The sequence below is a fragment of the Zootoca vivipara genome, chromosome 3 (genome assembly GCF_963506605.1).
Source record: "Zootoca vivipara chromosome 3, rZooViv1.1, whole genome shotgun sequence".
In the NCBI taxonomy this organism is placed as follows: domain Eukaryota; kingdom Metazoa; phylum Chordata; class Lepidosauria; order Squamata; family Lacertidae; genus Zootoca; species Zootoca vivipara.
The window spans coordinates 2,198,282-2,211,034 of record NC_083278.1 but is presented as its reverse complement, the minus strand read 5'-3'; the positions used below and the strand labels follow the sequence as shown (position 1 = coordinate 2,211,034).

Below are 12,753 nucleotides of genomic sequence, written 5' to 3'. Positions count from 1 at the left end.
CTTTCACATGTACTACTGGCAAGCCAGGAGACCCCTATTTTATATTTGTGATGTATGCCTCCTCCCCATCTAGTGAATCCTAATAACCACTGTGGCTTACTCATGAAAGAAAATATTGACATGCAGGGCCAGATGTCAAGAATGTACCTCAAGGATGGAAATGCAAGGTTTCTTGCCTACTACCCTCCCAGATTAATCCAACTGCTCCCCCTGTCCTGTCCATCTCTGTTTTGAGACATTGCAGCATTCTAATTATCATGCTAGTACACTGTGTACACATCTTTAGGCATGCAATTGTGTATGCAAGCAAGTGAAAAGAAGGCTCCAGTGTGGCAAAAAAGAAGCTCCTTCAGTGTGGAAATAAGCTTTGGTACCAATGAAATGGAAAAAAAGAGCAGGCAAAGTGCAGCAGAAGACACATCATACCCGAATTCAGCCATGTGTGCCAGCCATGATGATACTCCAACACTGACTAAAAGGATTCTGTGTCCTATATTCTGTCAGACCACTTCAAGTTTTTATCTGAACAACTAAGATCATATTTCATCCATTTTCGATGCTTGGAACTTAGGTAGCTTTCAGCACAACTACAGTGCATGTTCATCTGGGAGGGGATTATTTTATGGGGCTTGCTTCCTCTCTAGATTTTCTTAGGACTGCAGCTTTCTGAAGGTACCCCCTAACTATATGCATAAAGAACAGGCTGCTCCACATAACATAATTCCACAAGCTGGACACAAGAATCCTTGAATTTTGTCAGAAGTTTATCTTTTAAAAAGAAATATGGCTAGCTAACCCCAATGTAGCATTTCCATAGGACAGCTAATCATGTTCAGCACCAAACTGTAGTAAAACAGAAGAGACTTATACACTCACCCCATGGAGATTCTGCAGATTCTATATCTTATATGCAACCAAGGCCTTAGCATCAAAACTAAATATTTTACTTACATCATGTTTGTTTCCAGATAAACACTTTTTGTGCTGCCAGTACTATGTTGATCCAAATATTATGCAAAACAATATTTTAGATGCTTTCCCCTTTAGTGAGGGAGGCAAATCAGTCAAATCTCCCTCCTCCCATTTAATGGCTATGTATTGGCATTTTGTCCTCTTTCATGAGGTGTCCTACATTGCACCCTTTTACGTGGCTGCAACAACATATGTCCAATGTCCCCCCAGGTGCCCACAATGAAATGAGATTTGTATAACATAATGCTATCCCAGCAAGTAACATTTTAAATAAAAAACAAATTGCTCACTATCAAGAGCAAACATCCACATGCAAAAAAAGTGAGGCGAGTTGAACAATCTTAAAAACACATACTTTTTATTAAAAGACGAGTTAGACCAGCTCAGCTTACATCTGAAGTATGATTAGAACCCCACTGTAAAACAATTACCAAGACTCCGTTTTGATATTTGATGTTGGAAAAAGAAAGAGACCTCATGCAGATTGAAGTGTCTTGTATGCCCCAGCAAGTATATTTTACTGCTGATTTTCTATGAATAAACATATGCTAAGAATTGCTGAAACACACTGCTGGTTTTAAACATGCCTAATGTAGTATTAGAGGTTTGTTTTCCAGACCTGCCTGCCTCCATTTATCAGCTTCTTCCCTCCAGCTGGTAAAGAATATCATTGATATCAACTCTGGTCAGCTGTCTCGCCCAATACACTCTCATCTATGGAAAAAGATATTGGAAGGCACTAGCAGGAAGCAAGACTGAAAAAAGTCTGAATAAATTGTTTCTGGCAATTTAGAAGGCAGATTGCACTTTACCAGTGTGAATCAATAATAACTGCAAAAATTATGTATCATCAAATTCATTCTAGTGCAAATATTATGGTTTGGGTGTGGGAAAGTACTGATTTTACAGAAAAGGAGGACATTACCTGTTCTGGGCCATTCCAGCATTCCTGCCTTTCCATCTTTCATCTTTGAGAGTAATTGCAGTATAGGTTTCATGCAATAAGAACATAAAAAAAACCTGGCTGTAATATTAAAATCCTTCTCTATTTAGCAGAATTATTTCAGCTATATGAAGGCAAAGTTAAAGCAGTGACCTCCAGCCAATCTTTAATTATTTGAATGTGTAAATATATTGACTATATTTGAAATTTATTTCAATATATTAAATATACTAAAATTTATGATCTGCACATAAGTGTTTCAATATATTAAATATACTAAAATTTACGATCCGCACCCTTTCTGCACATAAGGGTTATCAAGTGACTAAAATAAGTGTCCAGATTTAACAACAACATTTATACCCTCCCCATCTGGCTGGGATGCATAGCTGCCAAGTTATCCCTTTTTTACAGGGATTTTCCCTTATGCTGAATAGGCTTCCTCGCGAGAAAAGGGAAAACTTGGCAGCTATGCAGGGATGCATAGCCATGCACAGTGATATTTCCATCCTTCAAAGGTTTTTTTGGGTGGGGTGAGGTTGATTTATTTTAACAGAACAATTTACATTTGTACTTTCCATAGACAGATGCTAACATGTATGCTGGAAAGTTAAATTATAAGTTCCTACAAAATGAACATTTTTCTATTACAAAAAGGTGTATGTTTCTTAGTGAGAATGTCACCATTACCAATTATATAATTATATGTACAAGGACAACACTGCAGAGATGCTTCTTTAAGTTGCATTGCTTCCAATCAAGTACCAAGGGGACTGTAAGAATCAGATGTACTTCTGTCAAAACAGGAAGCTCCCAGTGCAGCAGCTTAGATTTATTGCACTGGGTGATTTATCTCTATTTGTCAACTCACTCACTTTAGTTGGGAATTTAAGGGTTTACTCAAAGTCAGAATTAAATGAATTGGTAACATTGTCTAAGAAAACTTGTGCAGCATCTGCCCACACAAGTCATCACATGCCAGCAACGAGCTCCAATGTTTGTGGGGTGGGGGGAGAGAAACCTCTCTATAGCTGACATTCCTTGCATTTTCTGAGCACCCACTGAACTTAAAATGTGTGTAAGAAACGACTAAGAGTTGTGAAACGCGTGTGCACAAGACCTGGTCCAGCCACTGCAACACTCAAAAGAAAGCATTCTGCCACTCTCTTCACTTTGTTTTTTTTTTTAAAAAAATCAGCCAATCAACACAAGATGTGCTATGAGTTTTGCTCCAAAAACCTAATCTCCAAGATTTCTGAACTAGAACAAAGTGCTAAATATTTAATGTAAGCAAATGCTGTATTAAAAAACTGTACACACTTTTCTGATTTTCTATTAAATTCAAAGCAGAACAAGAGTGGGATGGCTGACAAAGCAGCATTTAATTCTGAGCTATATCTAGACCAGAAGACCCAAGCTAATTTGCACAGGCAAACAGTCACAGTTCACATAATCACATACAGTACAATATGACAGGGGAATTAGACGGCCTGGAAAGCATGTCTGAAGTACAAGCTAGCTACTCTAAATGTATTAAATGCAGACATTTAATTCTAAAAGGGCTTTTTTATTTTAAGTTTAAAAATCATACAGAGGTTTGAGCAGGGGGTAGAGTGGGGAGAAAAGGTACAAAAACTAAAGCAGCTTGTCTTTTTTAAGCATAGAGAAGCTTCTGTATTTCTTTTTTAAATAACTTGGCATATGCTACAAGGTGACAGTCCTCATTATAAAATCTTTTGTATTACAGCAGAGCTTTCCAAACTTTTCATGTCGGTGACACATTTTAGACATGTCTCATTTCGTGACACAGTAATTCAGTTTTACTAGCAAACTGGAGGTTAAACTAACGCCTTTCCAACCTTGGGAGGAGCAAGGAGATCATTTGTGCAACACACTGCAGCCATGTCATGGCACACAGTTTGGAAAGTCTGTATTACAGCGTACTATGGTACAAGGTTGCCGTCTTATAAGATATAATCACTCTATTACCATTTGTTTATAGAGAACTAGCTACCAGACACCAATCAGGAACCAAAAAGTGAAGAGCTGTATTACCTATTGGTACTAACAAATAAACACTTTTTAATCCCTAATCGATCACAATAATTACAGTTATCAATCCAGTTTGGGAGTCAAATGTACTCCAAGAAAGCCATAAAAAATATGAACATTAGGGGGGGTGTCATATTAAGCAGGGTATCTAAATTATTTATTTACTTATTTATTAATTTTTTATGTTGCCCTTCATCTGAAGATCTCAGGGCGGTTCACAACAGAAAAATACAAAATGAGAATGCAAAATACATATTGAGAGCTTTCTTTTTCAATAAAACAATACAGATTCAAAGAGCTCACTGGGGTCAATAATACTCCCCACTCTAAAGTTTGTAACACCTACAGTAATGGTGTGCAGATTCTAACTGACCCTACAGTTTTTAAAATACAATAACAATGTACTTATAACAATGCAATAACGAGTTGCAACCTGTAACAAAATGCACAAACACATTTGGCAACTGCATGAAGAAAGACTGCGGCATTTTTTGTCACTGTTTCAACCACAGATATGAATCCCACCCCTTTTCTTGATATTTGTGATCCAGGCTAGCTGACTACATTTCTAGGCTCATTCCAGAGTTCAATGAACTCGAGACTCACGTCTGCTAAGGAGATTCATTGAACAATTATTCCAACCAATATAGGCATTTAAATGGAATGAGCTACTATGTATGAGAATGGAATAAACATTGGACACCACATGATCATGACTTTGGAAGTGTATGTGAAGGCAGAGGTGTTTTTTTAATTTTAAAAAAAGGATCTCAGGCTTGGATTTGTGATCCAAGACCGCTGCACCTGTCCTTCCTTTCTTTGCTACATAAAGCTTTAAAAACTAAAAATATTTTTTGCTATATAAAGCTTTCAAAACTAAAAATATTTTAGAAGACCGACACTGCTTCTGCTGCCACTTCCAGAGTGATGGGCAAGGAACTCTGTAGGAATGCTAGTGTGTCTGTTCTCAATGTGCCAACAAGAGCTCAATTTTTCTTAACTAAATCCCCAGCTACTTTGTGCACTAGTGAAAAAGGGTAACAGTTATATTTTAGCCAGAACCCTGTAAACATGTTCTTCTCAATCACTATCCAAGCTACGTTCTGAGTTTCAGGGGCAGATTCCTCTTTCTGCTTAGTCATAATTTGGATTCTGTTTTTCTGCTTAGCCAGCATTTTAGAAATAAATTTAATAAACAAACATTTGCAAATCTCACTGGAGTTAAAAAGATCCAAAAAGCAAAATATTGCTTAACATGAACTCTGAAAACAAAATGATGAAACAAATATTTTGCGTCACAAATTCAAGTTTGTTCCAGGATTTTATAAACCTGTGGGATACTGCAGAGCCCTAAAGCAGTTTACAGTGACATTTAGAAAAATAAGTAATTTGTCCATCATGAAAAGAGACAAAATATTGTATTTCCACCCTTCATGCTCCTTTCTCACAAGCAATGGAAATAACATATTTTAGTCTAACCATTGGTAGACATAAAGGAAACCTACTTTTTTCTAGCACAGTTGGGTTACATTTGGCTTCAACTATCAACTGAGAGTTAAAGCTTTCTTTGGATGCAAAATAATACATCACATTTAAAAATTAATTGCAATTATAAATTATGAAGGCCTAGAAAGACTGCTGCAGAGCAGCAGTCATCTGTAACAGTTTTCTATAATAAAATCTGTTTTTCTATAATAAAACAACTGTTTTATTATAGAAAACAAAACAGCAACAAGAGCATAGTGTAGCCCTTAACAATTGAATGTTTTCATTGGTAATATGTGCATTTCACAGCAAATCTGCAATTTGTTGCTGCCCATGCTTTGCTCTTGGCTTACCAATCATAATATGTTTGGAGTGAACAAATCATGATCTTTGGTCTGAGCGTAACAACAGGTGCAGGTAAAAAACATTCAAAACAAGAATACACTGCATCACCATAAAAGATGGTAACATAATGCTCTCCACCAAAGAAATAACCTCATAATTTTCTGAATTTTACTCCACTCCACTCTATACACCTCCCACAACCCATTTGAGCAGCAAATCAGAAATTTCCTAGCAGGATTGACCATGCCAACCTTAACTGCAGAGGAACAAGGATTTATGGACAGTCCTATCACCCCGGAGGAAATAGAGACGGTCTGCAAAAACCTGAAATCACACAAAGCTCCAGGCCTGGATGGTTTTACAGCAGAATTCTGTAAGAAATTCAAAGAAACCTTGATGCCCTACATGACCCACCTATTTAAAGGGGTGCCCATCCCTAAAAGCTGGACCTCCTCCAAAATAGTCTCTATCCCAAACAACTCAAAGACAGCCTCAAAGTAGAATCATACCACCCAATCTGTCAGGGGACCACTAGGGGTCAGCACAGAGCCTAGAGAACCCAGCGGAGTGGTGCAAGGGCTCAGGGATGCTGAGGTTTTTGAGCAGCACCAGGGCAGTCCATCATGTACTAGCGACAGGCAAGCCCTGAGTCCGGTGGAGGAAGGGGTCTCAGACTCTAGTTAGAGAGCGTGAGCATCGACTCAGTAGCTCAGGAGGGGAGGGGGAAGTGACAGCTCCGTCCGCGCAACAATGCAGTGATCAGAAACGTAAGGAAGAGAGGAGATTAGGAGCTCCCAAGCTGCTCTGTTGGAAGCGTTCCCAAAACACGCTACTCCCAGGTTCTGAGTCCGACTGAATGGACATGAGAACTGTAGTTCTGTCTTGTCAATATCCCTCTGGTTGAAAATTCATTATAACCCAAAGGGAATGTTATCTCATTTCCTGGCTGCAGCCCCTTATCCACCTTGGCTTACGCAAATTACTAACAAGATCAAAAAAATTGGCCTAAACCCAGAAGATCTCTTTAATGGTACTTTGAATAAGGCAAAAACAATAATTACTCAGAGGCTTTGTGATATTGAACTGCAAAAAGAAGATGCCTTACTGCAGGCATCCCCAAATTGCGGCCCTCCAGAAGTTTTGGCCTACAACTCCCATGATCCCTAGCTAAGAGGACCAGTGGTCAGGGATGATGGGAATTGTAGTCCAAAACATCTGGAGGGCTGAAGTTTGGGGATGCCTGCCTTACTTCCTAAGAACTGCAGGTGTCTAAAATCTTGGCCTAATCTGAATCTCATAGATGGGCCTTTTCCAGAGCCCGATTTGATGCGATGCCTTCAGCTGTGTTACACGGCAAATTCTTGTGTATACCGATCGAAGAGCACTTTTGTCCATGCATGTCCAACAAGGTGGAATCTGTTATTCACATTCTTTTATTCTGTGAATTCTATAGTGAAGAACAATTGTGATTCATTTTACTCTTATTATCAAAATTCACACCCTTGCAATATTATCTGGAATTTCCCCCCGAAACATTACGCAAATTCCTTCTGGAAGATTCTTTGAGCTCAGTATCCTACGCTGTGGCCAAATTTTGCACCTTAGCTATTAAAAAACGTAAATCTCTTTTATTGAATAACGTATTATAACAATTTGTCCTGCCCTCCAATGATGATATTGCTGCTACAGCTCTTAGTTAAATCTCTTATTCTTTTATGGTGTTTTATTCCGCTGGACCTGTATTTTAAGTATTGTATATTCAATTAGTATATTGACTGTTAAAACCCCATATCAGTCGTTTTTATTGTTTATGTAGAGAATTATGCAGAATTTCTGGTTTGATATGATGGCTGTTTGCCGTAATAAACATTGACTGACTGATTGAGTTCTGTCTTGTATATAGCTGTATAATAAAACACTGAAAATATATACCGGTAGAGTTGGTAGTCGTTACTTTTGGAAAGCAGCCCCAGCACCCTTACACAATCTCAGTGATGAATCAAGACAACAACATCAATCTTAGCTAACCACGTAAAATAGGGTTGCCATATTTTGAAGAGCAAAAAATAATAATACATTTGCTGACTTTTACTTTTAACTACAGATTGCTTTGACGACTCTCATTTTAAATACCCCTACTATATGTAGGCTATAGAAGCTGTGATATATTGCTAGGAACAATGTTCTTACCTTTCAACAAAATAATAATAATACATATTGCTCTCTCATTTGTCACATGAAAGTATTTGGGTTCATGTTCACATCTTTGTGAACATAAGTGTGCACAGAACAATTTATTAAATTGTTTAACATGTACATATGGATTCTCCTTAAGGGCAGAGGAATGTTAAATCTTGCCCTCCCAGACTCCTTCTCCAAGAACTTGTAGCTGAGCCACCATCCTTTTAGTTTTAGTTCTGCCACAAGCGAAGGGATTTACCGGTATATAGTATGTAGCTAGATTAATTGTTGTGATTCTCTGCTGCAGACTAGCTTAGAAAATGCACTAGAAAAAAATGGCTTACTGTAACCAAAAACAAACAAAAAAAAACCGTGGAAATTTTGCCAAATTTTAAAAATCTGCCCAGGCAGAAATTTTAATCCTGAAAAAGGGGGTGTGTCTGGGCAGAAGACAACACATTGCAACCCTAAAACTTTTTACACAAATTAATAGCCCGAACCCAGGCTGGCTTTGTCCCTGATCGCAATATAACAGACCCTATTAGGAAATTACCAAATCTGATCAAGCACAGCCAAAAAAACCAAACTCCCACTGTTGATTACGTCCGTAGACATCCTCAAAGCCTTTGATTGTCTAGAATGTTAGAAGTATTAACCAACATGACATTTGGCTCCAACTTCCTACAAACCCTCAAACAAATTTACTGCTAAGCCTCAGCAATATGCACAATTTTAGTATGGAATCCAATGCCATAGCAATCCAAAGAGGCACAAAACAAGGGTGCCCACTGTCTCCCAATTATCCTGGCCCTGGAAACCCTAGCAGTTTGACTCCGGGCCAAACTACACACCATGTTAACTATATATTTGAATTCAGTGATCGGGAGTCACATCTTTTTGAAAACTCACAACAGTCATGAGGGTCCACAGTCCAGATCATGACAAAGACCCCTGCCTCCGTTCTGTTTTCCCACTGAAAATCCCTGCCAGATACTATTTTCTGCCATTAGCTGTTTGAAGGGGTTAATTTTCACTGAGAAAATGGCATGGGTGGTGAGAAAGGGTTAAGTAACTTGAAAATTTTGACATTTAACCATTTAATATCAATGTGAAATGTAAAAAAAAAATCTTAAAATACTGCAAAGCGGCAATGTTTTTACTTTCCTAAATCAAAAGTTGCATGTTTCTTCTCTGACCACTGTGTGGTGCTATAAACCTTAAGAAAAACTTTTGACAAAACTTGGAAAATCTATTTGAAGGCAGTATTGGCATTCTATTTTATTGCTTTAACTAATGCTTTTTATACTGAATTACACAGTGCAGTAAATTCAGTGGTAATGGACCAAAAATACAATGAAGGCATGAATTTAATACAGATTTTAAAAATCACATTATATTTTCAACTCTATGCATTTGGGCAGCAATGTCTATATAAATTGAGTCTACTGATAAAAAAATGGCATTAGTGTTAAAATAATTTGAGCAGGATTCAACTAATGAGTTCCAAGGAGCTTGTGCAATGGAGCTTTCCCCAGTCTCCCCCCACCCCCCCATAATTGGACTGTGGGAGTCAGGAGAACCCCAGAACAGCATGTAGGGGGGAGAGGGGGGCAGTCTATCTGGCAAGCTGAAATGTTTGTACAGTGGTGCCTCTGGTTGCGAACAGGATCCGTTCCGGAGGCCCGTTCACAACATGAAAAGGCCGCATCCTGAAGTGCCGAATCTGCCCACACGCGTGACGCAATTCAGCACTTCTGCGTATGTGCAAAGTGCAATTTAGCATTTCTGTGCATGCATGCGCCAAACCCAAAAGTAACCCGTTCTGGGACTTCCAGGTTCGGCGCGGGACGCAACCTGAAAAGACGCAACCCGCAGTGGACGTAACATGAGGTATGACTGTACTGATGGAAGATTAGCTTAGCACAATACTGAATTTCTCTCATTTATAAGCTAGTGTGATGCATTAATATGATTTAGTTCAGATGGCAACAGAAAACCATGGTTCACAGTTCAGTCTGCACACAGCCACAACCCAGGACTGAGAAAAACACAATTCTCCACTTACATTTTCTATGACAAATGTCCACTCTTTGTCTTCAAATTCCTCAGCATGAGGATCCTAGAAGACAAAAATGTAATATTAAGTTCATTTCTGAACATTAGACAAAAAGTCTTGCTAGTAACACTATTTTGTATTTTATTTTATTCTTCACATAATACCGGTATGGAAAAGGTGGCACAGGAAAGTAAGAATTATGTTTTGATGTTATATATTAATTATGTATCAATTTTTGAAATTTAAAGGAGACATATATTTATTCTATTTAATTTATTTTCATTTATTCAGAAAATTCTAAATGTAAAGGTCTAATGCAATGATAAGGTCTCACTTGGTGCCAAAAACTATATCAGAGAAGGTGCAAGTCTTACTGGGCCAGGCATTCCATGGGAAAGGTGGCACAGCCCAAAAGGCCGTTCCCCCCATAGCTACTTGCCTCACCTCTGAAAGTGGGAGAACTAAAGAAAGGTCATTGATTTCTATCTTAACAAACAGAAAGGCTCATGGGGCACTGAAGTTTCCTCAAGACCACAGTCTTACCAGGATTTATTTTAGTTTATCAATCCATATTCACTAAATCACTGATCCAGAAATTAATTCAGCACCTTCCTTTCAGAAAGAAATGGAACTAGAGACTCAACACTACAAATCTTCTAATAATCTTACTCAGTTGTTTTGTGTAGGTACTAAACAGTGTTAGGGACAAGCTGGAATCCCGTGTCTGTTGTATCCAGTGCTTTTTTCCCTTAAAAAATGTCTGGGGTACTCTCATTGTCCTACTCATTTTGAAATACTGCCCCTCAATGAGGCAAAACTTAGATTCACAAAAGGTTTAGGGGAATGCATACCCCTGCGTACCCCAGAAAAAAGCACTGGTTGTATCCATAGTGTAAGTGCCACAAGACTGATTAGTTGTGTTCTTACACCAATCTCTGGCAATGGTTGTCTTGGTATGAACAGAAACACTGAAGTACAGTACCCCCAGGTCACAAGACAGGCAGCCTAGCTAGAAACACACATAAGTTGATGGCATCACAGGGCTGGCGTCACTACTGAGAAGGCCCTCTGCCTGGTTCCCTATAGCTTCACTTCTCACAGTGAAGGAACTGCCAGAAGGCCCTTGGAGCTGAACGATGGGGGTGGAAAAGCTCCTTCGGGTATACAGGGTTAAGGCCATTGAGGGCTTTAAAAGTTAACACCAACACTTTGAATTGTGCTCTGAAACGTACTTACGTAGTTCTTAATATCACAAGTACAACACTGCTTCTCTAAGTTGAAAGTGTTACTGGATTTCTAGATTCAGGTAGCAAACAGTTAAGGGCTGCAGCCCTGCACATGCTTGAGAGTAAAATCTCTTTAATTTAATGGAGCTTACTCTGGTTTAATGGGCTGCTCTGGTTTGCCAGAAGCGGCTTTGTCATGCTGGCCACATGATCTGGAAGCTATACGCCGGCTCCCTCGGCCAACAATGCGAGATGAGCGCGCAACCCCAGAGTCGGTCACGACTGGACCTAATGGTCAGGGGTCCCTTTACCTTTACCTTTTTACTTCTCAGTTTGCCCAATCTGCCTAGCCATTCTAGACATTCTAGATTCACAGGTGGCACTGTGGGTTAAACCACAGAGCCTAGGGCTTGCTGATCAGAAGGTCGGCGGTTCGAATCCCCACGACGGGGTGAGCTCCCGTTGCTCGGTCTCAGCTCCTGCCAAACTAGCAGTTCGAAAGCACGTCAAAGTGCAAGTAGATAAATAGGTACCGCTCCAAGCGGAAAGGTAAACAGCATTTCTGTGTGCTGCTCTGGTTCGCCAGAAGCGGCTTTGTCATCCTGGCCACATGACCTGAAAGCTGTACGCCGGCTCCCTCGGCCAGTAACGTGAGGTGAGCGCTGCAACCCCAGAGTCGGTCATGACTGGACCTAATGGTCAGGGGTCCCTTTACTTCTCAGTTTGCCCAATCTGCCTAGCCATTCTAGACTTTACAGGTAATTTTAACCTGTAAGATGTTTGAGGACTACAGAGAGGTCATTTTGGATTTGCAAATATGTCTGAGGATGGTACATCACCATTCTGATGAGCTGTATTTTCATCTATGTGTATGAACATTTTCTAAAGATACAGTGGCCTGCCTCTATATCATGCAAAATATTCAGCCCATTGACTGATTGCCTAAGCTTTTAAGTAGCAGGTTTTCAAGTATCCACTGTTGAATGCTAAGAGCCTATACTTAACATTCTCATTAGTAACTGAAGCCCAGACTTACCCTCTAATCCTACCAGCAACACCATTTCAACAGCCACTTACAGATCCAGACACACTGCAATCTGTATCACTTCTGAAAACACATGGCTCGTCTATCTTAGTTCCTATTCTTCACCTATGCTACTATTTCAGATTGCTGCTTTACAAATAGAATCAAGCCTTTATCTCAGATTCCTATATAGTTCTGGATTAGTTATAATCTCTCAGCGTTTGTTGCCAACACAGATAATAAGGCAGCAGCTCAGCTGTGATCTTGAGTTGTAACCAGTGCAAACAGTTGCTGCTGGAATACAGGCCCATTGTCATCACTGTCACGAAAACTACAGTGCAGACATTTGCAACTCTCTTCCTGTGGGGAATTGTTCAGCAAAGCCAGTCAGTCACTTGGACACAACGGTCCCTAGCTGCCATAGTAGCCTTCATCTTTCTAACACAGAGGGGTAGAGTCAGGACTTTAA

At 39.5% G+C, this 12,753-nt stretch overlaps 1 protein-coding gene across 5 annotated transcripts in view; it reads right to left on the bottom strand.

Moving 5' to 3' along the window:
- The window catches only part of EHBP1 (EH domain binding protein 1), a 281,357-nt gene that overhangs the window by 203,626 nt on the left and 64,978 nt on the right, over positions 1-12,753 (bottom strand). For all 5 annotated transcript variants that reach the window (XM_035110447.2, XM_060272318.1, XM_060272319.1 and 2 more), the window contains one exon: positions 10,044-10,097. In XM_035110447.2, coding sequence (XP_034966338.2) covers positions 10,044-10,097 — 54 coding nt within the window. The remainder of the gene's footprint in view (positions 1-10,043; positions 10,098-12,753) is intronic.